We start from the raw sequence: 25,391 nt of genomic DNA on the forward strand, positions 1-25,391 counted from the left end.
TAAAATTCAAGGAACTTAAAAGCAAATATTACAGTCCATACTGTCGTCTCAATACCAAACGCAAGTTTAAACGCCTCCCCGAGGCATGATGCATGATGCAGGAATTAAAAGCAGGGCAGGAGCAGTAGCGGAGTCACTTGGCGGCGGTGGAGCAGCGCGGGTGGCCCCGCCTCATGGAGCAGCAGAACCGGAAACACCCTGCTTCGGCTTGGAACTGAAGGCCCGGAACTTCCCCAGCAGAGCTTCCGCGCGACCCTTCACGGCCTCGGCAGCGACGGCAGCACCCTCGCCGCTTACTGGCTCCAGCAGGCTGTCGAGGTCGGCGCTGGGGTCGCGAAGGTAGATGTGGGTGAAGACCCGCGTCAGCGCAGCAGAAGACAAGACACGCGCCTCGGCCTCGGCCGTGGGGCCAAGGCCAAGGGTGACATCCTCAAGGGCACGAACCAGGAAGGGAAGCAGCTTGGCGGGGCCGTCCTCGGCGCCGGCCAGCGGGCTCTCCAGGCCACTGGCATAGAGCGTCTTCAGCAAATCACGAGCCTTCTTCTCCATGTCTGCGAAGGCCACGCGATCCTCGGCAAGAACCTTGGCCTTGCTGTCCAGCTCGACCCTCGTCGCCTCCAGCTCCTCCCCCAGCTCACTTAGGCGGTCACGGCGCTTCTTGAGCTTGGCCTCCCGGCCCTCGATGGCCACCTCGCGAGCCTTCATGCCTTCTTCTTGCTCCTGGCGAAGACGAACCTCCTTCGCGAGCTGGTCCCGCAGGCCTTGTAGCTCGTCCTCCAGCGCCTTGCAACGACCGCGGATTTCAACCACCTCCCCTAGGGCTGCGTCACGAGCAGCCTTTGTCTCAAGGATGGCCTGCCTATCCTCGTCGCAGGCCATCGAGGCTTGAACCAATGCCGCCCGGATCGAGGCGTCGGAGCGAATCCATCCCGAAGCCAGCTCCAAGCGCCCGGCCACCAGGCGAGGGTCGGCACCAAGAAGATCATGCCGCAGCCGGTCCAGTCCAGCAACAGCACGCTCCAGGACGGCAGGAGGAGTTGGAGAAGCAATAGTCGGCGGAACAGAGGAAGAAGGCGGCGACGGCAAGACCACAGCGTCCTGAGGGGGAGCCTGCTGCGCCCCAGCGGCTGTGGTGGCGGCAGTGGGCAAAGGCACCACAGGAGTCACTTGGGCCATGGGGGCTGAGTTCGCCCCCGCCAGCTCGACCAGGCCTCGCGAGGCCGACCGGGCAGGAGAAGCCCGCGCACTGCGGTCACCCTCCTCCGCAGGCGGAGGCGCTGCCGCGGATGGAGCCTCAGGAGCCCCCTTCAGCTTCTTCGCCACGGGCTCCAGCCTATTCAAGAGATGTTAACGTCGAGCCTCTGCAGCGGAACAAGAAATAGAGACAAGGGGAGAGCACTTACGGGTCGTCGCCGGTGAGCTCGGGCAGCCTCCGGCCAAACTTGAAGCCTGACAGCCGGCTAGAAGGATCAACCTCGGAAGTAGAAGGCGCGCCTGCAGGCTGCCTTGGGGCAGGGGCAGTCCCGCGGGAGATCAACCCGGTCCTGTCCTTCTTCGGGATCGGGGGTGAACTCCCGCCGACCTGCTCGTCTCCATCCTCGTCATCATCACTCGACGAAAGGCGGAGACTGCGGGGCCTGCGCCGGGGGAGGGGAGCCCTCGACTCTCCATCGGTCGCCCCAGAGTCGGGCCCCTCTCCCCGCTCCTCTTCGTCCTCCTCCCTGCTGGAGTCGCCGGAGGGCACGTCCACCGGTCCCTCGGAAGCCGCCACGGGCACGAGCCCGTCCCCGTTAAAAACGGGCATGGACTTCACCACCTGCTCCTAGTCGTCGCAAAGGAACAAGGGCTTGGGAGCGCCCTCCAACGTCGCCACCTCGCCCCCGACCAGAGATTGGAGGACCGTGGCCAGATCTTCGTCGCTCAAGGCCGTGGGGCTCGGGTGAGGCCTCCACATCGGAGGTGAGTACCGCCGTAGTGGAGCCAGCTGGTGCTCCAGGAACTCCCTCAGCAACGACGCACCGGTCAACTTCGCCGCCGCCGTGCTGGCCGGCGTCAGGTTCGCGTCCATCTTCTCCAACACCAGTTTTGCATGGGGGTCCGTGAGCTCCGCTCGGCCCAGGTCGCCGGAGCTCGCGGGCGGCTCCGCGGGCAAGATCAGCCTAGGATGGACGCGCCCGGCATCTACCAAGACCCACTTGCTCCAGAAGCCCTCAATCCTCTTTCCGGGATTCGAGATGGCAATGGTGCTGCCGTACGCGACAAAGCCCGCGCACGCGGAAGAACCGCGAGTGACCCGGAGGGAGAAGTAGTGGCGCAGCAAGGCCACCGAAGGCTGCACCCCTACGTGGGCCTCGCAGTAGTAAGCGAAGATCGCCAGAAGAAGAACGGAGTTGGGGTGGAGATGCAGAGCCTGCAAGTTGTAATGACGGAGGACAGAGAAGAACAACTCAGAGAAGGGAGGCACCAGGGCCGCAGCAATGGAGCTTACAAAGAAAGGATAAAAGGTGCTCCCTCGGCCCTCAGGGGTGGCGGAGCCGGCCTTGAACACCTTCGTCCCGTTGATGCCCTGCGCCGCCGCCATCTGGCGCAGCTAGGCAAGGCCAGCCTTGGACACATTCGGCGAGTCCTGAGCAGGAGAATACCAAGCTTCGGCCGGAGGCTGGCGAGGCGCCATGGCTTCCTAGGTCACGCAGCCGGAGTAGATTTGGAAGTTTGGAGGAAGAAAGGGGAGGCGCAAGAAAGGGGATCTGAGCAGCAACTGGAGAAAGCAAAAGGCCAAGTCTGGGCAGATGCCGCTCCTTTATCAACCTGCGCGGGTGCTGAGGCACTCGCGTCCCATCAACCGCCACGCGGCGCACAAGGCCGCAGGCTGTTAGGGCCCGCGGCGCTTCGCCCTTACCCTTTCGCCTCTCGGCACGGCCAAGTCCGGGCGTGCCTTGGGCCCGGGGGCTACTGTTGGCGTTCTGGGGGGGTCCCCAGACTTGCCTGCCTGCGGCCTGCGGCGTGGCTCAAAGGAGGCCCAGCACGGCCCATCTTCATCAACGCAAGACTCAAGACCCTCGCGAGGGGCCAAGCCTCGCGAGGCGGACGACACGGAGCTTCCTCAGGCACGGCCTCGTCAGGCTGGCTCGCGAGGAGGCGGAGAGATCAAGGTGGGGTAAATCGCGAGGTGCCCCTGACGCAAGCCGTGACGACTCAGGGCGCCAGCGCGCGCAGCGTCCTTCTTTCCTCTTTGGTGCAAAGGGGCAAGCGCAGCCGCGGAGTACCGAGGCATCAGGCAAAGGTTGCCATTTCGGTGCAACGAGACCAAGACCAGGAGGACTACGAGACGGAGGTCACCATGGAGCCCAGGACGGCGTCATCACCAGAGCTTTGCGCAGGCAAAGACTGCTTTTGTCAGGATAGTTGATGCTTGTTGTCCCCTTGAAATTAGCCCGCCATTGTTGGATCCCTTTCCGCTCGATATTTGGGAAGAGGACCAGGGCCTCTATAAATAGGACCAGCCGCCCACACAGCAAAGGGGGTTCGGTTGGGTTCATTCGTTCGGTTCGCAAGCAGAGAGAGTGAGTGAGAGAGAGAAGGGTGGTTGAACTCCCCCTAGCAGTTCATCACCCAGCCAAGAACAGACCCTCGCGAGGCTGTTCTTCCTTGTATTGTTATCATCATCAGCCCCAGGAGGCAATCCACCAACCACACACTGGAGTAGGGTATTACACCGGTGGCCCGAACCAGTATAAATCTTGTGTCCCTTGTGCAGTTCTTTTAGTAATTTAGATCTTTGCGAGACGGGGAGGTAGAAGGCGTAATCTCCGCGCGCACCCCAGTGTTCGAACCTTAAGGGTCTGCCGGAACCCGAAATCCGACAGCCCGCCCGCACCCGAGCCGCGCGGTCAGCCCACGACCAACGTGCCTCTCACCGCCAGAGCCGCCGCTCTGCCTCCAGACCGCCCTGACGAGCACCAAAGGCCGAGACTTTGAGCAAATCCACACCCAAACTGCCTCCGAGACCGCCGGCCAACCACTTCCGCCTCGAGCAACGCCGGAACCGAGAACACATGAGGATGGGGAAGGGGGGAGGGGGAGGAATGGCCCACGACCACGACCGGCAACCACTTGGGCCGGCGACGGGCAGCTCCGCAACTGAGCTCCCGTCCTTCCAACCAGCTCCCCGCCCTGAAACCACCGGTTTCGCCCCACCCTGCCATAGGTCCGGCCCCGCGCGAGACCACGGCAGCGGCCCATGGCCGGAGCAGAGGAAGTAGAGCGCTCGCCGCCACGTCCATGGATGACCACCGGAGGGATCTCCCGTGCCGTATGACGCCGACCAGCCGCAAGGGCCCGACCGGGCAGCGGCGCACACATCCACCAGCTGCCGCGCCGCCCCCCGCCCACGAGCCATGGCAGGAGAGGCCGACCGCGACCCAGGTCGCCCGCGACTCGCGGCTCCGGAGGCGGATCTCGGCACGCCGCCGGATGCAGCCGCCGCCACCACCGACCTCCAGCCCGCACCACCTCCGCGCTGCCCGTCGCATCGCCGCCACGCCCCGTGGCCGGCCCACGTCGGAGCACCGTCGAGCTGCTGCGCGCAGCGCCAAGCGCCGCATCCGGGCTGAGGCATTCGGCCCACGCCGTACCCCTCGAGCGCGGAGACGAGAGAGCCTCGCTGCCGCCTGCGACGGGCGGGCTTTGCCCGCTCGCGCCCTCCGGCGGCGGCGAGCGAGGGAGTGGGGGAGGGAGCGACCAGCGGCGGCGCTATGGTTAGGCCCCCCGGATGCCCACGGGAGCGTCGCGGGAGGAAAGGGGGGGGGGGGAAGCGGACGGTGGGATTAGGAAAGAATCAACGACTCCGGACCCGTCTGATGAAACTTTACTATCAGACTTCTGATAGAAAGTGTTTCCCCTTAAGGGGAATAGTCAGCAGATTGGTATTGCTGTATGAACAGGGATACACGAAAAAGTGCAAATGGAGAACTGGCTCCATGTATCCCGGCACTCAAATGCCAGTTTTATACATTTGTAAACGAACTGAAAAAATTGTGCATACACACACATATATACTACGTACATGTTTTTTCAGGATCATATACAACGTACATGTAAGCTTTTATAACGAAAATGGGCCGATTTCTTTTTGTTGTTGGGCTGGATTTCTTTTTGTGTAGCTTACACATCACAATGTATTCGAACGAAATTTTACAGATCCATGGTGAACATGTATAAGTTTTCACATAATTTTTTACAATTTTCTTTAAACTTGAAAAACTTTTTATAGTTATTTGAAATAACAGGCTCGAGCCTTCCAAAATTCCACACCCCACAAATATGTGATTATATGTTTAAATTTCTTGCACGCATAGTGTGCTTTGCAAATTCCGTGATCCGGATAATCCCCAAGTAGTTGATATTTCAAAGTACCATTGTTTTTTTATTGAATTTATGATTCCAGTTAATCTCTTTACACATATTTGTTTTCTACACCCTCTGTCCTTAAATATAAGTCTTTTTTTAGAGATTTCAATATAGACTATATATGGATGTATATAGACATATTTTGGAGTATCTACAGTTGGACTTCGCAAATCCATCCCTTCAAACCCCCGGAGGCGCATCCGGACGGTGCCTCATATCTCGTGCCCGGAATCCACATATCTCAAATCCGGACTCTCAAATTCATGCACGTCCATCATACACGGCAATGTCGCATGTAATAACAAATGTTGGTACCAAAAATACATAGTTCATACATAAAATTTATTTTAAGAGCACAAATCAAGCATTAGCTCTTTGGTTTCCATTGTGGGTCCACATATGCTCCACAAAATCAGTGAGTAGTTGTGCATACACCTGATGGTCTTGAAGATTTTGATGCATCTGTGGAAAGTTCATAAGCTGATTTGCCTTTGATCTTTCAAAATTCGAACTTGTTTTCCAGACGCCTCAAAATCATTGGTTTGGCAACACCATCACCTTCATCCTCAATAATCATATTGTGCAAAATAACACAACATGTCATCAACTGCCATAAAGTTTCCGACCCCACATCATTGAAGCTCCATGAACAATTCCTTTTCAGCCTGAAGTAGTCATCATGTGTCTCCACTCACTCCGTAATGCACAAAACAATGGTGCGAAAACGGCCACGAACCCACGGATCATTCAGGAAAGTTGGGTTCGCAGCAAAGTAGTCCTTGTGCAGTAGCTGTGCTCCGGACACCCTATCCTGATTGATCACTCTTCTTCCTCTGATTAAGCCCTTCAAGTTAAGGACATGCTCCACCTGACCGGTCCATTTTCTTTTGCATGCTCATGAGCATGATCATGTCCACTTCTTCGCCCAAATCCGACGAACCGAAGAACTCATCTTGAATCATTTGATCAATCTCCGTCGGTCTATATATTCCTCGCCCGACAAATGATCGGAATTCATCATTTTCCCTGCAAAAAATAAGACCGGTTCGAACAATGTGTTGAACACATAGAGCGCAAGAAGCAGCCCGAGAGTTGTCGGACGTACCGCGGCGGCCTCCGGGCTGGCGAGGACGGGAGAGAGGACTGTTCTGCCGGTGCTGACGGCACAGAGGCTCGGAACGACTACGGAGCAATGGGGGCGGTGAAGCTGCGAGACGTGCCGGTCATATCCGCCTCATATTGAGACTGAATATGAGAGGTGCCGGTCAGCTCGGGCGTTTGAGGCGCCCGTCTGGATGGTTTTTTGTGACCGGTCAATGCCCGGGCCGTCCGCCCGATCGTTTAAAGCGGCTTTGAGGCGTCCGGCTGTAGATGCTCTTAGAGCGTATATTCATTCATTTTACTCCGTATGTAGTCTTCATTTGAATCTCTAAAAAATATTATATTTTGAAACGGAGGGAGTAGGATTTAGCTGTATTCAAAATTCTGAAGTATCGTCTCCAATCAAATATTTGGATCTCCAATCCCAAGCCCTGAAAGGCACATGGAAAACTGAAGAGCCTTAACATACGCTTCCGCGCTATGAAAGCGTAAGACGTAGGTGCGCTTCTGCCGAGCACACAAGTAACCATCACTTGCCCCAAATCCCTTCTGTTCCTTCGACGGCAGGGCGGCGGGCGGCGATGGCATTCGATCGACGGGCTCGTGAGGTCGGATTGCGACGGGCGCGGCTGTGGTTGTTGGGTCACGGCGGGGCACGGCGGCGCCCTCGCGTGCGTTACCTACGGCGCAGAACACCTCCGCCGTGAGTGGTTGCTGTCTCCGGCGAGCTCCGCAGTGAAGGTACAACCTAGTAGTTCAATTTAATTTCATTTCTCTGTCGCCAACCTAGTTTAATCACCAGATCTGTATACGCCCTCAAGCAAAATACTATAGACTAGTACTAGTAATTACGCTTATTCTTTCGAGTAATAACACCGTAAAAGATACTCGGAGACGACAACAGTAAGTGGGCGACAACTCTGCAGTAAAAGATTCAGCCTCCTCCAGCTGGGCTCAGTCGCTGCGTCAAATGTGCTCGCTGTAATCAAGAAGCCATACTCGTTTGTTTAATCACAAGTTCAGATTCAGACCCGGCCATGTAACTAAATTACCCAGCGCACATGATGGTGCCTCGGGCCTTGTAATGAAGACAAGAGAAATGCCAACTTGACACAAAGCTTGTAGCTGGAATGGATTCACCTTACTAATCCACATGCCCTTGCCAGCTGCTGGCTAGACTCACATCTGCCATTAGCACCACCACCTCCACATCACAGCCAGGAAGCAGAGCCATGGAGGCGACGGGGGTGAGCTTGGGGAAGGCCGCGCTGGGCGGCGCACTGGGCTATGCCACGTCCAAGGCGGCGGAGGAAATCGCGCTGCAGCTCGGTGTCGAGCACGATGTGAACTTCATCAGGGACGAGCTGCAGATGATGCAGTCGTTCCTGATGACGGCTGACGAGGAGCAGAGCCAGAACAAGGTGCTCACCACCTGGGTGAAACAGATTGGGGTCCTGGCCTACAAAGTGGAGGACAGCCTCATGGATTTTGGCCTCCACTCAGAGAAAAGGCCATTTTTGGGGTGCATTCCCCGCAACCCAGGTGACCGACGCCGCATCGCCAAGGAGGTGAAGGAGCTGAGGGCTGAGGTGGAGGATGTGAGCAACAGGAACCTGCGCTATCGCCTCATCAAGGAGAGCTCATGCTCCAATCCTACCGCGGCAGAGGAGCAGGCCAGCATTGCCAGTGTGGCAATGTTTGGCATCACAGAAGCAAGGTTTGCCACCTTTGTGCATGAAAAATCATCAGTGGTGGACCTCCATCAGCTGATTAACAGCAACGATGTGAACCTTAGGGTGATTGCCATGTGGGGAACTTGCGGTGATATTGGGAAGACATCCGCCATCCAGGAGATTTATGATGACCCGAAGGTATTGAAAAGGTTTGGCTTCCATGCTTGGATTAGATTGATGCATCCTTTCAATCCACAAGAGTTCCTCCGGAGCTTGGTAAGGCAGTTTTATGAAAATTCACATGATGAGGTTGGAAAGCCATCTTTCAATCCACAAGAATTTCTTCAGAGCTTGGAAAGGCAATTTTATGAAAATTCCTATGATTACGTTGGAAAGCCTGGAAAAGAAACAAGTGTTGGGGCTGTTCTGGCCAAGATGGAGAAGATGGATCAAAGTGATTTAGTCCATGTGTTTAATGCACTGTTGTGTAGCAATAGCTACCTGGTTATGATAAATGACCTGTCCACGATAGAAGAGTGGCATTGCATTAAGAAGTACTTTCCTGACAACAAGAAACAAAGTAGAATCATCGTTTCCACGCAGCAAGTTGAAATTGCAAGCTTGTGCACAGAGAAACCGTACCAAGTTTCAGAGTTCAAGCAGTTGTCCTGTGATCAAACTATTTATTTGTTCCACAAGAAGGTAAGTCTGTTTCTTGCATTGTTTTGTTATAGACTTGTTTATTTCTTATTACAGATGGTTGATTCTTCTTTTCATTTCACGTCTGATTGCAGAATTCAATGGGACAGGTTAACATGGGCACTGTTAGTGTAGCAATGGTCGACAACAACGACGAAGCAAAGGCTGCTACCGTGGAGGAGAAACTGAAGGTGGGACTCCAGCACTGATTGAAAAATCGAAATTCAAATCTTGAATTCCATATCCATAGATTATATTTGGGATGTATAAATGTTCACTAGTGTTTTCTTTTTAGCCACACACACGCGCACAACCTAGCAATCTAGCTTTAGTAGCCTAAACAACTGTGTACGAACGAGCCAATCTTGGTGCTCAAACATCAAAATTTGAGGGAAAGAAAACTGAGACATACCTCCTAGTATCGCGAATTGAAAAAATAAACATTATTTTTAAAAGTGGAACCAAGGATATATATGAAGTTAGATAATTTGTTGGGCATAGTGCTCTCACTAAAATTGGCAAACATTTGTGTATAAATGAGCTAATCCTGGTGCTCAAACTTATTTAACAAACTTTAAAGTTAGAGGGAAATAAAGCTGAGACATGCGTCTTCGTATAATGCACACTAATTGAAAAACATATTGTGCTTTAAAGTTGAGTAAGGATGAACACATTGTATATGGACTTAGATAATCTGTTGGGCATACTACTCTCACAAAAAGTGTGCACCTGAAAATCCTCAACATTTAACTCTGAGCAAAAGTACATAAATTCTCATAGATCTGTTCTTTTTTGTTTAGGTTAACCGAGCATCATGTTCCACCGAGCCTATTTCCTACAGAAACAAAGTTGCTACCAGTGAGACAGACACAGCATTGCCCAGCGATGAAATACATGAGGAAAACCCAGAACCTAACATTGCAGGTGAAGACAAAATTTGTAACTCAACTGCTAGAAAGAAGTTTGATCACAGCAGGACACTGGCACTGGCTGATGAATTGCTTTGTGGGCGAGAAACAGAGAAATTTTTTCTTATCAAATTAGTTGGCCAGCCCGACAACAAGAAGTGTTGTACGGTGATCTCAGTTTGGGGAATGGGAGGTCTTGGGAAAACCTCTCTTGTTCGAAGCATCTACCGGAGCCAAGAACTTGGTGGCTGGAAGCGTGCTTGGGCCACTGCATTGCGTCCTTTTAAGCCAGAAGTACTCCTTAGAGATTTGGCTTTGCAGCTTCAGAATACTATCCAAGAAGATCCGGCTGGAGCAACAACTGGGGCACAGAAGAAAAGCATATCAGTGATGAATCTTCAAGAGTTGAAGGAGGAACTAGCTCGGGTACTAAAAATGAAAAGGTGCCTTGTTGTTCTTGATGATATATTGTCCACCTCTGAGTGGGAGTTGGTCAAATCGTGTTTGTATAATGCTGGAAGGATCATAGTCACCACAAGAGAAAACAGTATTGCCAAACATTGTTCAGTAGAGGACAAGAACAGGTACCATCTTGGTGGTCTGAAAAAGGATGCTGCACTTGACCTCTTAAAAAAGAAGGTAATTTTAGAACTAGTAGCCCTTTTTCCCTTTCATATAGTTTTTGCTTCACATTTCATTACTCTTACCTCATGTAACATTATATTTTTCTCTCAATCTGCAATTTAGAAGTATAAAAGGTGACGTCTTCTCTGAAAAAAAAATGTTTAAACTCTAATAATCTTGTACTTGCGTAATTTTAGATCTAGGAAAATGTCCATTATATCTAGGAACATATTAGATCTGGACCGTCTTGCTAAATTTCAGGAAGGTGCCGTGGTGGGCTCATGTGACTGGGCAGCGGGCTTGGATGCTACAAGCGGAGCCTCCGTACACGCGGCATGTTGGGGCCTCCGCAGGGTGGTGGGGCGGTGATGGCCAGCAGCTGACATGTTTGCCGGTGCTATCGGGATTCTGCGCTCTGATTGTCTTAGGTTCGAGCGGAGGCCAGGACAACAGCAAGCTTGTTGCTGTGTTCATGTGAGCCACAGTTGGTGTCTCTCTGGGTCCGCGGGGCATCGTTTAGCTTGCAAGGGCGTGCGCATATATCATGTGTAGGTATTTGTGGCTTCGTGTGGCAAGGGGGTGAATGTTGAGGAACTTGTGCCATGTTGTCCCACCAACGTTGCTCAGACGCTTGTCTTGGCTGGTGTCTGAGTGTGTCAGGGTTCGTAGACGATGACCATGCTTTGGCTAGCATGGTTTGTCTGCATCACGAGGCAATGGTCGGACAACATCTGGTGACTTGGAAGTTCACTGCAATAGCTGTAGGGTGGGGATGCAATAGCTAGGTTGCCAGCCACAGTTTGTGGTACAATAAATGTGCCGATCTTTCTTGTGTGCTGCGTGGGCCTGCCAGGGCTTCCTCATTGTGTGTGTCACACCCTATTTGTCCTACTTGGTGGGAGGAGGGTTCACCTTGGGTGTGGCAGGTGCGAATTTGTCAATGGCGTGAGGAGGTAATTCACTGTTGTTAATGAGCCACCATTTTCTCAAGTTGGCATGGCCTAGCTCTACCCTTCTTGCTATATTCTCTCTCCCTATGACAGGCTTTAGCCGGTCTGTTGTAGCGGGTGTAAGGCATTAAGGTTATCATTGGTTTGGTGGAGTGCCTGTTGCAATGAGCGTCTAGTGGTTACCAGTTCTCAGCTGTTGTCCTTTCTGTTGATGTTTGTTTGTAATGGCGTAGGCTTATTCTTGTAAATTGTTCCTTTTTTAGCAATGCATCAAGACCAAAGATTTGCAATCTCTTGAACAAAGTTTCATAAAAAAGTTGCAGTTTGTGTGCAAGCAAGTTTGTGCCCTCAATTTTGTTTCCACATGGCACAGAAATGCGACGAAGTTTTTTGTTGAGATTGTAATTAGGTAGGTCCTTGGAGCAATCAACTACATTCTTTCTTGCCCTGAGAAACGTTGTTGTAAAATTCTGCTTCCTTGAGTCAGTTGCCGCATCAAATGTTCTCACCATAGTCAAGGAGTTATATTTGTTTGTTTAATGGAAGCCATCGAAGTATCTCAATTACTTTGTTAGGAGTGTTAATGGACGCCATTGAAATTGCAGCTATAGTAGCATTTTTTTTCATTCAAATTTATTTTTCATTCCACGGGAATTTTTTTATACCTTTTAGATTTTTTGTGAAGTACATTAATAGTTTTTTTACCCAAAACATGTTATTGTAGGTGCACATTTGAATAGTAGCAGTATCTATGATTACAGTTTAGTCCACACCCAGGATACAAGGAAATTTCAATGCTTAGTGAATTCCCCATATGCTGAGAATTTCAGTTTAGTAAATGTTAAATCCATGGATAGTTTTTCGTAAACATACCCTTAGGGCCAGGGCTTTGACTTCCAGAAGGTACAAGTGGAAACTAGGACAAACAAGCTCATGTTACTAAATATTCTTAATTTAGCAACAGTAATATTTTAATCCAAATAGTTAACTTTTTCAAATTATGTCCGTTGCAGGTATTCAAGGACAATAGTGAAAAAACAGATTTAGTCCCAGCTATGATGGAACAAGCAAGACTTATCCTGCAGAAATGTGATGGACTTCCTCTTGCAATATCGACTATCGGTGGATTCCTAGCCACTAAACCAAAAACTGCTATTGAATGGAAGAAGATGAGTGATGGTATTAACACTGAATTGGAGATAAATTCTGAACTTAGGACAATAAAGACAATTCTTATGAGGAGCTACGATGGTTTGCCATACCATCTGAAGTCTGCTTTCTTATACTTATCTATATTTCAAGAAGACCAGAGAATTAGGTGGGGTCGCTTGGTGAGGCGGTGGACTGCAGAGGGTTATTCAAGGGATATGCATGGCATGACTGCAATTGAACTTTGTCGGAGGTACTTTGATGAGCTCTTGGATAGGAGTATGATCCTGCCAGGTGAAGGGACAGACCGATACAGTCAGAAAATCAATTCTTGCCAACTTCATGATATGATCCGTGAAATATGCATATCAAAGGCTAGGGAGGAAAACCTTTTTTTGACGCTGGAGGAAGGATGTTGTTTGAGTGACACACAAGGTGCAATACGTCATCTTGTCATTGGCAGCAACTGGAAAAGGGATAAAGATGTGCTGGAGAGCAAGCTAGACTTGTCACATGTACGGTCATTGACTGTGTTTGGAGAGTGGAGATCATTTTTCATCTCCGACAATATGAGGTTTGTGCGGGTGCTTGACTTAGAGGACACACTAGGGTTAAGAGATCATCATCTTGATCAAATTGGGCAGCTCCGTCACCTCAAGTACCTTTCTCTTCGAGCATGTTGCAGCATTTTATGCCTGCCTAATTCCTTCCAGAATTTGAGGCACCTCGAAACACTGGATGTTAGAGGTACACATATATCTGAGTTGCCAACAACAATCACCAATCTTCGGAAGCTACAGCACCTTCGGGCAGATGGTTATTGGGACCGTGTCAAGAGAGAGGATGACATAGTTGATAAGTATAAAGGTTACATTAATCGTGTTTCCACACGTAAAAGATGCAGCGTTTTGTTGTCTAGAGGTCATCTTTTCTTGAGACCACAAGTTCTAGATGCTGGTTTGAACAGGTATGATATATTCAATCTATACTGCTTCCAGGAGATGGAGCTAGATGGCGTTGTACTTCCTAAAGGGATTGGTAAGTTGAAGGCCCTTCATGCACTAGGTTTTGTGGATGTTTCCGGGAGAAACGGAAATGCCACTATAAAAGAGTTTGGAGAGCTTACTCAGCTACGTAAGCTTAAAGTGGGTGGTCTGAGCTACAGAACCATCAATGAGTTATGGTCTGCCATTGCTGGTCATAATCAACTTCAATCTTTAACAGTTGAAATAGGGGACCCGCATGAAGAGAAGAACATGTTACATGGCTGTTTGGGTGAGGATTTGTTGCCACCAAGCAGCCTCGAGAGCCTCGCTCTGCATGGTAGGCTAGTCAATGTAACAAAATGGATCCATACGCTTCAGAATCTCTCCAAGTTGGTGCTAAGGTTTAGCAGATTGGAGCAAGATGATGCCATACAAGCCCTCGGGGTGCTACCAAATATAGCAGTACTACGTCTGCACTATGACTCGTTCAGGGGGACACAGCTACATTTCCATAGCTCATCTTTCCCGAGTCTCATGGTGCTGGAGTTGCATTGGTTATACAAGCTCCAGTCGGTGTTGTTTTAAGAAGACACGATGCCCAAGCTTGAGCTGCTACAAATTGGTATGTGCGGCGAGCTGAAGGACATCTGCGGGCTGCCAGCCCTCAAAAGCCTCAAAGAAATTCAGTTGCCTAATGCTGGTAACAGGTATAACAGTAAAATATTTGAGGTGCAGAGGCAGGTAGCGGAGCACGTGAGAGTGAACATTATTGACTGACTATTAAACTCTCCCTCCCTCCGTCTGGGTGTGTGTGTGTGTTTTTCCATCGGATTCTTATTACCGTACTTCTCCTGTATTCTACCTACTATACATACAGTAGGACTAGTGATTGATGTACCTGTTGCAAAACTGGGTCACTGTAAGTCTGTAATGCAGCAGTGGTATGTAGGTATCCATGTGTCACAGACTAACGACAGGATGCATCCATGTGTATTCCTTTGTTGTACTCCGTCCGTTGGGGAAAACTTGTCATCGTGGTAGTTTTTCGAACCCCCCCCCCCCCCCCCCCCCCCAGCAAATTACCTACAAACACAGCGCTCCTCTGCTCCCCCGCTCCTCTCCCGCGCCGGAGATCCCCTGCTCGGCTCCCCTACGCCGGAGCTCCCCCGCTCGCCCCACGCCTCCCCTGCAGCTTCCCTCTCCTTGTTCCCCTCATCCTTCCCCATTCTGAGCTTAGACTGAACATTTGGTTACTCCAATTTATCCAAGTTACTCCAATTAATCCAAATTACAGCCACCACTCCAAATTACATTCACTATATAGGATAGACAATTCAGTTTTACACGCTCCTCAAATTATAGAACAAACATCCAATTAATCCAACCGGATGATCCACTGGTGCTCTAATTCAAATCAATTTCACATCAGTCTGATCTACAATGATGCTGCCATGATGTTATCCAAACAATCTCACATCAATTTGTCCATATGGCAGCAATTTCAGGGCGGGGCGCTGGTACCTTCAACGGCAGCACAGCCGGGGTCGCCTGGACGAAGAAGAAGAAGATTGTGGCCGCCTGGACAAAGATCGGGAGCTGCACCACCACTAGCAGAAGCAGCAGAGGCGTAGGAAGACGGAAACAACAGAAGAGGCCGGAGTGGCGGAAGACCGCGTGCCGGCGGCCGAAGCGGACGACGCATGCCCTGAAATTTGCCGGAACGGAAATTAATCAACACTCCGGCAAAACATAGGCCACTTATCGATGGTCATTGCATTTCAATGGTTCAAAATATGAAAAAAATATTCAAAAATATCTTATATATAATCCTAACACTAATTAAACTAGTTTTATTAACTACTTACTAAATAAACTAGTTTTATTATTAACTTACTAAATAAACTAGTTATATTAAGCACTTACTAAATAAACTAGGTCCATTAAGCACTTAATATAAATAAGCTAGTTATATTAATCACTTGCTAAATAAACTAGTTACCTACGATTTGTAAAAACAGAGACAAGGGAGGGAGGGAGGAGAGAGGAGGGGGAGGGGCGGCCGGAGGAGGAGGTGGAGGGGCCGGCCGGAGGAGGAGGGAGGGGCGGTGGGAGGAGGGCTGCCGGCGGAGGAGGGAGGAGGGGGCGGCCGCAGGCGGAGGGAGGAGGGCGCGGTGGGAGGAGGAGGGTGGAGGGCGCGGTGGGAGGATGAGGGACGGAAGGAGGGAGTACCTCGGTGGCGGACGGACGACGGCGGCGGCGGCGGCGACGACGAACGACAATGGTTATCGGCGCGGGCGAGAGTGACTGAGAGGGAGAGTGAGTGAGAGAGGGTCCGCCGCGTGGTGATAAGGTAGGGTTAGTAGTAGCGCGGGTATGAAAAAACGCTACAGGTAAGGAGAATAGCGGTAGCGCGGTACGGTGTAAGGCGCTACTGCTATAACTAGCTGGACGGCGAGGTCATGGCAATTAGAGTAGTAGCGCGGTTTAGAGATGACGCGCTACTGCTATTTTTCTTTCAGCAGCGCATTTTTCCGGCACGCGTTGTTGCTAAATAGCAGTAGCGTCGTATTTTGAAGAGCGCTGCTGGTAATATTCTGTGTATAAGGTTTTCCCTAGTAATGTTCACTTCGTCCTCTGGGACGTGATGGGTGGCAAAAACTGAAGGTGGATCGACAGGAGCTTGGGCAGTCGACGCAGAAGGTAGAACACTCGACAGCGGTATGACGAAGGAAACAGAAGTCCGATTGGCGTCACCGGCGTCCTGAACAACTGGTTCCGCCACCGGCGTCGACTGAGGCATCTTGCCAGCGGACGTTTTCCTGTTCCTCCTCCCCAAAGGCCTCTCTGTCTCGTCCTCATCATCGTCGGGGAGGTCAATGACGTTGGGAGCTGTTAAAAGATCAGTCGCCAAAATTACATTACCCGATTGGATATATTACAGTTCAATCGACAAAAAGAAGACAGAATAACGAAGATCGTACCTTGATTGGAGGTGACCGCATCTTCCATTTCCTCATCCTCGTCCTTATAAGCTGAAGTCCCAGAGGTAGCAGCACTGCCAGTTTCAAGATTCATCTGGTCAAATCAAAGGAAAAATAAACAGCACAGAACGTCGAGTGAATGCGAAAGAAAAACACTCACGCAGAAGCAACAGGGATATCAATCTTAATCTTCGGCAACGCCTTCCGAGGCTTCTGCACTACAACCTTGGACTGCTTTGAGGCTTTCTCAGTCGGTGCCGGAGAGGACGTCCGAGGACGCTTTGAAGAATGGCCAGTTTGAGCGATCGCCTTTTCACGGGCGCTCGCCCGGTCTTGGTCGAGCTTGGATCGCCTCTCCCTGCGAGGAGGCGAGTCGACTTCTTCTTCGTCACTCGAGTCGTCGCTCTCGTCGTTCCCCTCTCCGTCAGAATGCCACTCGCCACTTTCGCCTCCGCTTGCCTCCCCCTCCGGATTTTGCTCCTGCTCTTCATTGGGCATCGAGTACATTTTGGTAAGGGCCTGCAGGAAAACAAGCAGAACAAAGTCAGTCGACGAAGCATAAACAGCTGCACGATTAAATCTAGATTACAGTCGGAAGTTCAGAATTAGACCTTGTCTGGTTCGTAAGACTGGTCGACTGGAGGAATTCTCCTGGCTCCCCAGGGGTTATCTTTGTTTCCAGTGATACTCGTCAGTCACCCCTCCAACGTGGTCTCGTCGACCTCCTCCAGATGGGTCCGAGTGGTGTCATCAGTACCCGAATACATCCACATCGGATGGCCTCGAACTTGAAGCGGTTGGATGCGTCGTCGGAGGAAGACCTCCAACAAATCCATACTGGTCACCCTGTCATGGATAAGCTGAACTACTCGTTCGACCAGCACCTTAACTTGCGCCTTATCCTCCGGGATCACCTTCAAAGGGGAGGGCTTCCCCACTCGGGCCATGGAAAAAGGAGGAAGTCCAGTCGACTGCCCTGGAGTCGGCTGGTCTTTGCAGTAGAACCAAGTCGACTGCCATCCGCGGACCGAATCGGGAAGGATCATGGTTGGAAAGGAACTTTTGCCTCTCATCTGAACCCTAAGACCCCCGCACATCTGGATCACTTGTGTCCTCTCGTCACTCGGATTGCCTTTTTTACCGTCTGGGAGCGACAGGTGAAAATGTGCTTGAAAAGGCCCCAATGAGGTCGGCAGCCCAAGAAATTCTCGCACAAAGACACGAAGGCAGCAAGGCACACGATTGTGTTGGGAGTAAAGTGGTGGAGTTGCGCCCCAAAGAAATTCAAGAAACCCCGAAAGAAAGGGTGGGGAGGCAAGGAAAACCCACGGTCGACGTGAGTGGCGAGGAGAACGCACTCACCCTCCCGAGGTTGCGGCTCAGTCTCGTTCCCCGGAAGCCGCGCCAATTCGTGGGGGATCAGTCCTCCCTCGACCAAGTCGTCGATGTCATCCCGACGAATCACCGAGCGGATCCAGTCGCCCTGGATCCAGCCCTGCGGCAGGCCAGCCCTCGAGGAAGATCCGCCCCGGCTGGACTTCTTCTCCTTCGCCTTCGCCATCGCCTTCTTCGCTCGCTCCAGAGCCACCGTCTTCTATTTCCCCATCGTCGCAGGCGAAACGCGAACGGAGCAGCGGCACTGGGGCGAGAGCAGGCATGGCGGAGAAGTCTGAGGAGGAGGGGGAAGAATGAAAACACACTGTTCAAAAACCCCGGTCTGGCGCCTTATATGAGGTTACTTCCGAGTGACCGACTTGTAGGCCCACGCGATCTTATCAAATCCCGCAAAAGTCGCGCGCACGATATGTGGCGAAAAAGGCGGTGCGGAAATCGAGGCGGCCCTGCCTTATCCCATCCGATTACTGCGGCCTCCTCCGCCCTGCGCGCTTCCCGAAATTCGAATCCCGCGAAATCCACGGATAGCAGAACAACTTGTCAGGCGGAAGATCTCCTCCACATCATCACTCGGAGCTCTTCCAGTAAAAGATCACTCGACCAAAACTAGGAATGGATCAAGGCGACTGAAAAAAAGTTGGTGTCGTCACCTCGGTTCATTGATCCAGAACAAGATATACTCATAGCACGAAAAATGGGTCGGAAGTGTTCTCAACTCCTTCCTCACTCAAACCCTGATCCATTCGGGGGCTAATGATGAAGCTATGTACCTAGGGTAGGGTCATGGACCTGTCCAAGATACCTTCCCCAAGGACATCTCTAAAAGAACCAGACACTACACCACAACACTTGATTGCTGGCAGTTAATGTTGGGGAACGTTGCAGAAAACAAAAATTTTCCTACTCGTTTCACCAAGATCCATCTAGGAGTTCATCTAGCAACGAGTCATCAGATGCATCTACATACCTTTGTAGATCACGTGCGGAAGTGTTCAAAGAACGGTGATGATGTAGTCGAACACGACGTGATCCAAATCACCGATGACCAAGCGCCGAACGGACGGCACCTCCGCGTTCAACACACGTACGGGACGGGAGACGTCTCCTCCTTCTTGATCCAGCAAGGGGAGGAGGAGAGGTTGATGAAGATCCAGCAGCACGACGGCGTGATGGTGGATGCAGGGCGTCACAGTAGCAGGGCTTCGCCTATACTACGAGGGAGAGACGTAACGGGGAGAGAGGGAGGCGCCAACGCTGAGGTATGAAGTCCTCCCCTCTCCTCAACTATATATAGGGGTGCCAAGGGGGGGTGGCCGGCCCTAGGAGATGCGATCTCCTAGGGGGGCGGCGGCCAAGGGGTGGGGGGCTTGCCCCCCAAGCAAGGGGGCGCCCCCCTTAGGGTTCCCCCCCAACCCTAGGCGCATGGGCCCTTGGGGGGGTGGCGCCCCAGCCCACTTTGGGCTGGGTTCCCTCCCACTTCAGCCCATGGGGCCCCCCGGGATAGGTGGCCCCACCCGGTGGACCCCCGGGACCCTTCCGGCGGTCCCGGTACAATACCGGTGACCCCGAAACTTGTCCCGATGGCCGAAACAGCACTTCCTATATATAATTCTTTACCTCCGGACCATTCCGGAACTCCTCGTGACGTCCGGGATCTCATCCGGGACTCCGAACAATATTCGGGTTACTGCATATACATATCTTCACAACCCTAGCGTCACCGAACCTTAAGTGTGTAGACCCTACGGGTTCGGGAGACAAGCAGACATGACCGAGACGACTCTCCGATCAATAACCAACAGCGGGATCTGGATACCCATGTTGGCTCCCACATGCTCCACGATGATCTCATCGGATGAACCACGATGTCGAGGATTCAATCAACCCCGTATACAATTCCCTTTGTCAATCGATATGTTACTTGCCCGAGATTCGATCGCCGGTATCCCAATACCTCGTTCAATCTCGTTACCTGCAAGTCACTTTACTCGTACCGTAATGCATGATCCCGTGACCAAACACTTGGTCACTTTGAGCTCATTATGATGATGCATTACCGAGTGGGCCCAGTGATACCTCTCCGTCATACGGAGTGACAAATCCCAGTCTTGATCCATGTCAACCCAACAGACACTTTCGGAGATACCCGTAGTCTACCTTTATAGTCACTCAGTTACGTTGTGACGTTTGGTATACCCAAAGCACTCCTACGGTATCCGGGAGTTACACGATCTCATGGTCTAAGGAAAAGATACTTGACATTGGAAAAACTCTAGCAAATGAACTATACGATCTTGTGCTATGTTTAGGATTGGGTCTTGTCCATCACATCATTCTCCTAATGATGTGATCTCGTTATCAATGACATCCAATGTCCATAGTCAGGAAACCATGACTATCTATTGATCAACGAGCTAGTCAACTAGAGGCTTACTAGGGACATGTTGGTGTCTGTTATTCACACATGTATTACGATTTCCGAATAACACAATTATAGCATGAATAAAGACAATTATCATGAATAAGGAAATATAATAATAATGCTTTTATTATTGCCTCTAGGGCATATTTCCAACAGTTAACTGCCGGGAGAAAAACGTATCTAAGGGCAAACTATCTGCCGGGACATTAGTTTCTGCCGCTAAAATCACATTAGGGCATATGAACTGCCGGGAGAACTTGAGCAACAACTGCGCTGTAACTGCCGGTACATTTTACGGCCCAAAAACTGTCGGGAGAACTAAATTTTGGCCCATAGTCTGCCAGAGACCGCCTTTGCCGTGAGACCCAAAAGTCGGCCCTAAGCGCGCGCCAACGAGAAAAAAAGAGCGCGCGACTTTGGCGGAATTTTAGGCCCAAGAAGAAATACACGCGCCAGCCCTCCTGTAGTCCTGCTCCACCAGACCGCATAACCCTAAAAAAATAAAAAAAATCAGACCGCATCTCCGCCCCCAAATCCACTCCCAATCCCCTCCACCAGACCGTCGCCGCCACCAAACCTTCCCACCGCCGCCGCGCACTGCCGCCACCAAATCTTCCCACCGCCGTCGCGTGCTGCCGCCCCCAAAGCTTCCCACCGCCGTCGCGCGGCCGCCTTCCACTCAGTCCATCGCTGGCATAGCCCCTCACCACCGCAACCCCTCTGCCGCCCACAAATCGAGACCCTCCACAGGACTGCAAGGCCTCCGCCCCCAACCATCCCACCACCGACGACAGCTCTCCAACCGAGCACTTCCGCCGTCGTCCTCCATCACGGCAGCCCCTCCGCCGCCCCCAACAACCAACCCACTGCTGCCGACCACTACTGTCCACTACTGTCGTTGCCTCACTCCATAGCAGCACTGCCGAGCACCCGATTGACACGGAACAGCACCATCGTCGCCGAGCCACCCCACCGGCAGCCACCATCCTCGCCACCAACCTACTCACGCAGTTACTCCTCGAGCAGGCCTCCCCGAAAGCTTCACCGAGCACCAAGCCGTGGGTCCGCCTCCTCCACACGCGCCCCCGAAGCAGCAGGTCGTCGACCCTCTCCTCAACATCCTTTCCATGGACTTCATTGCCTCCTATACTTCATTTGACAGGTGAGATGTTGCAATTTTTGTGCCCTTTTTTTGTTCTGAATGTGCCCTCCTATACTTCAGCACTGAACTATTCCGGCAGTTAGAACAAATCAACAGTTTGTAATTGCTTTGATATGATAACAGCGAAAAAACCATGAACCAGACAGGGTTGAAGGTTGTTTGGTTGTCTAAAAACAATCACTACTACTGTTAGTAGCCCTTTAGATCAAAGGACATGTACTGTTGGTGATTAACAAGTGCATACCGTAATTAAATTGGTTGACACCTGACTGTTTAGTTGAGCTTTGGAGGTCATTTTAATTTGAGGTGAAACAAAGCTAATTATTTTAAGTGTTTGTTTGTTTAGTTGATGCACCTACTACCATCTTTGTTTGTGTTGTGTGAAATACCATATGTGGACAGAATAGGTGCTATGCTTTTATGATATAGATGATGACATTCTTACTCCTATTTTGGTTATTGTATTTTCTGAAATGACATGTTTCAGTTAATTATATTCTGTTGTGTGATGACATTCCTTCTCCGTATTGTATTTCTTGTTGCCTGTACTAGATACGGACGATATGCATTTTTGTTACTAGATTTTTTTCCTTAATAGAAGTATTCTTTCTTTCTCATGTTAGGCAATCTTAGTGAAATTGGTCAAGAATGGATAAGAGTGGGATGGGGATTACGATGAGATGCTCAATCTTAGTGACCATGACGAGGTTCAACCTGATGATGTTCAAGAGGAGATCGACCTAGATGATTACGATGAGATGCTCGAGTTCTTAGGTCCCAAACGACTAGAGATGTTGATGACATGCCAAGTGACGGCATTGAAGAGCATGAAGGTGTGTAGCTCTAAAATCTATGTATATAGACTGTTAGTTAAATGGATGATAGCCAAGTAACTATTTTCCATGTTTAGACCATGAGTTGGATCAAGAAACGAAGGGGAAGAAGGAAAAAAAGCACTAAAATGCACAATGTGTATGATTTCTGGTATAACTTGCCCCTTTATCTCTCGATGACTTGCAGTATAACTTTCCCCTTTATCTAATACATCACCCTTACACTCTCCATTTACACTTGCTTGAAAGCAGATGTACTATGTTGTGGATGACAAACTGAAGGATTGGCTAATGGGAAGCGCTATGATGTATCGCATGTCCATACAAGCATGTGAGCTTTTGTTCTTATGATTGAACTTAACAATTACTATCATGGTTGATTGCTTAAGAAGCTTTCGTTCTATGTATGCAGTTGGAAGTGGAAAAGTCCATGACGAAAGCAGGAATACGACCACAAGCAAGCTGAGGTAATATGCATGTTTCTTTGAGATCGAATCTTATTCTAGCATGCTAGCTGGGTCGTTGAGGTAGAGTGGTAGGCGACATAATCATATTTTGTTTTTATGTTTCCAAGAAATTTCATGCACTCGACTCTGTACAGTATTGAAGTTTACAAAATAAAAATATTTCATAGAGTAACTACTGTGCTGAAATCTTTTACGTCATTCCTGGAGACTCAGTACAAATGTTTATCTTAGTAAAAAAGGAAAGATTCAAACTGAGCATGTTTTGCCTATTTGAACATGAAAGATTTTTGACTGTGAGTTAGAACTCAGTGTTAAACTCTACTATACAGTACAGAATTTCAGACTTGTTTTGGCGTATAAAACTGATCCTCATACCAGTTTTGGCTTGCTAGTCTGCTAGAGGGTATTCTCTTCAATGAACTCTATTAAAAACAAGCTAAGATGCATGAGATAGACAGATAAATCTGTAACCAATGGTTATTTCATGAGTTTCTTTTTTCCTATGATATAGAGAAACCAATAACCAATGGCCTGCCCCTGCCTATTTGTACAAAGGTTTGCCTATTTGTACTACTGTACGATGTATAGTACAGAGTTTTGCCTACTTGGATACTACTGTGTTGTTTATAGTACAGACTTTTGCCTATTTGTACACAGTTTTAACTATTTGTTCAATATAGTACTGTATAGAGCTTTGCCTATTTGTTGAGTTTAACTCGGTGCAAAAAAAGATTCGAACTCAGAGTACTATATTAACTCCAGAGATACATGTTTAACTCAGGTTTAGTCATAGCTTTCACTAGTAGGTTGTATTTTTTTAGACTAAGCAGCTTTTGCAAGTTCATTGTACAGCTTTTTGTTTTGCTTATTTGCACATGAAGATTTTTTTTATGTGTACTTCAAACAAATCTTTCTTGATCTATTGATGTAACCTTGCTTGCTGTGATGATGAGATGCTGCACATTTAGAAGAGTTTTATTTATACCGACGAGTTAAAAAATGAAGCATGTCAAAATCTTTAATGTGCTAATTTAAAATCTGAAACAAGAGCTCCATTTTGAGTTTTCTATTTGTTGCAGATTTCCCTACAGAGTTGATGGAGCTTTGGAAGATCTTCAATCTGCTGAAGAGTTGGGAGATTTGGAAGATCTTCAAGCTAGTGAAGATTTGGTAGACCTATAATTAAGTTCGTAGAGTGATTATGACACTTGCTCTGCTCATTTTGCTGGTTGTTAAGCCAGTATATGCTCATTTTGCTTGTGTGACACACCCTAGAAACATATGTACTCCTTTTGTGGCACACATTTAGAAACATGATGTATTGTACCTTTTGTGGCACGACCAACTTATACATATGGTTGTTATGTTAATTTATCGAACCAACTTTAAGGTTCTGGGTGAGGGCTACATTCTACTCTGATTGAAGTGTATGGATGAGACATGTTACTTTGAGTGAAATGTGTGTATAAATCGTGTGGTATGTACTGATGGTTTGAACAGAATGAATGGATATTACATAAGGGATGTCTAAAAAATAGGAAGTGAAATCTATGTGCTGGCATAAGAACTGCCAGGAAAATGAGCTTCTGCAGGCAGCAAGACTGCCGGTAATTGATGTTACACGTGCCTTGACCAATCTGCTGGGAGAAAGTGGACTGCCAGCAAATAGATGGGCACCGGCAATGCAACTGCCGGGAAAAAATTATCTGCCAGGAGAAGTAATCCCCAGCAGCCGTTCTTGTGGCGGTTCTATCTGCCGGGAGAAAACCTGTCCCGGCAGTTTGTTTGCCCTATAATGTGCTTTCTCCCGGCGGTTTTTTGTCCCTACATCAGTGTTGTGATGTAGTGAGAAGCATTCGAAGAAGAATCATCATCCACTCAACCGTGAAGCTATGTTCCACTCGACAGTCTTGAAGACACTCGACCACGTAGGCAATCACTCGACTACCGGGAGATCTAAAGCCACTCTGCTCTGCAATGGTCGAGAATTAAGTCATAGCTTTAATGGTCATTATGTATCTTTATTACTGGCGTTACCAGTAACGCCCCCCTCTTAATGTACATTGAACCCTGTGTAACGGAGGGGAGCTGGGGTCCTGGCGCACTCTATATAAGCCACCCCCTCCTCTGGGACAAGGGTTCGCACCCCCTGTAACTCACACGCTTATAATCCAGGCGACCGCCTCCGGGCTCCGAGATGTAGGGCTGTTACTTCCTCCGAGAAGGGCCTGAACTCGTAAAACTTGCGTATACAACTCCTCCATAGCTAGGATCTTTCCTCTACATTCCTACCCCCATTCTACTGTAGGACTTAGAACCACGACACTACCATCACCGACGGTCGCAATATCAGAGAGGGAGTGCCCACCATATTGTTATAGTAGTGGCCAGTCAATTTATAATCTTTGAATTTTGAACACAAGAAATGTCCGACGTTGATTGGATCCTGGATTGCAAATACTATTGTGACGATCGGGGCTTGTGCGACAGGATGCCTCACCTGCAAAATGGTAAGTACTTCACGGTCACGCTAGAAGAGACCTTCGGTGTTTGTACAGTACGCAACAAAGACACTTCGTAATTAATCATGACTTGTGATTCTTTGCTTCAACGTGTAATTTTTGTATTTTTC

The 25,391-nt window shown here is 49.7% G+C and overlaps 2 protein-coding genes across 2 annotated transcripts; both read left to right on the forward strand.

The window, feature by feature from the left end:
* The first annotated feature begins 7,383 nt into the window (after positions 1 to 7,383).
* LOC147963336 (disease resistance protein Pik-2-like) lies at positions 7,384 to 14,141 on the forward strand. Its single transcript, XM_087528065.1, has 4 exons — positions 7,384 to 8,885; positions 8,978 to 9,073; positions 9,683 to 10,429; positions 12,378 to 14,141. The coding sequence occupies exons 1-4, from the start codon at positions 7,743 to 7,745 to the stop codon at positions 14,082 to 14,084; spliced, it is 3,693 nt and encodes a 1,230-aa protein (XP_087384191.1). The 5' UTR covers positions 7,384 to 7,742; the 3' UTR covers positions 14,085 to 14,141.
* A 7,946-nt stretch (positions 14,142 to 22,087) lies between these two features.
* On the forward strand, positions 22,088 to 23,941 carry LOC147963337 (uncharacterized). Its single transcript, XM_087531146.1, has 4 exons — positions 22,088 to 22,292; positions 22,545 to 22,623; positions 22,705 to 22,759; positions 23,839 to 23,941. The coding sequence occupies exons 1-4, from the start codon at positions 22,140 to 22,142 to the stop codon at positions 23,939 to 23,941; spliced, it is 390 nt and encodes a 129-aa protein (XP_087387272.1). The 5' UTR covers positions 22,088 to 22,139.
* The last annotated feature ends 1,450 nt before the right edge of the window (positions 23,942 to 25,391 follow it).

The sequence above is a fragment of the Triticum urartu genome, chromosome 6A, assembly GCF_056163025.1.
Source record: "Triticum urartu cultivar PI428250 chromosome 6A, HENAU_Tu73, whole genome shotgun sequence".
NCBI lineage: Eukaryota > Viridiplantae > Streptophyta > Magnoliopsida > Poales > Poaceae > Triticum > Triticum urartu.

What these genes read in the sequence shown, in the direction of transcription:
- LOC147963337 (XM_087531146.1), top strand. Translation starts at nt 22,140, where the DNA reads ATGCTCAATCTTAGTGACCATGACGAGGTTCAACCTGATGATGTTCAA. An exon ending in CGGCATTGAAGAGCATGAAG is followed by an intron (nt 22,293 to 22,544) that starts GTGTGTAGCTCT and finishes GCTTGAAAGCAG; the next exon opens with ATGTACTATGTTGTGGATGA. An exon ending in ACGACCACAAGCAAGCTGAG is followed by an intron (nt 22,760 to 23,838) that starts GTAATATGCATG and finishes TATTTGTTGCAG; the next exon opens with ATTTCCCTACAGAGTTGATG.
- LOC147963336 (XM_087528065.1), top strand. Translation starts at nt 7,743, where the DNA reads ATGGAGGCGACGGGGGTGAGCTTGGGGAAGGCCGCGCTGGGCGGCGCA. An exon ending in TTTATTTGTTCCACAAGAAG is followed by an intron (nt 8,886 to 8,977) that starts GTAAGTCTGTTT and finishes GTCTGATTGCAG; the next exon opens with AATTCAATGGGACAGGTTAA. An exon ending in TTGACCTCTTAAAAAAGAAG is followed by an intron (nt 10,430 to 12,377) that starts GTAATTTTAGAA and finishes TGTCCGTTGCAG; the next exon opens with GTATTCAAGGACAATAGTGA.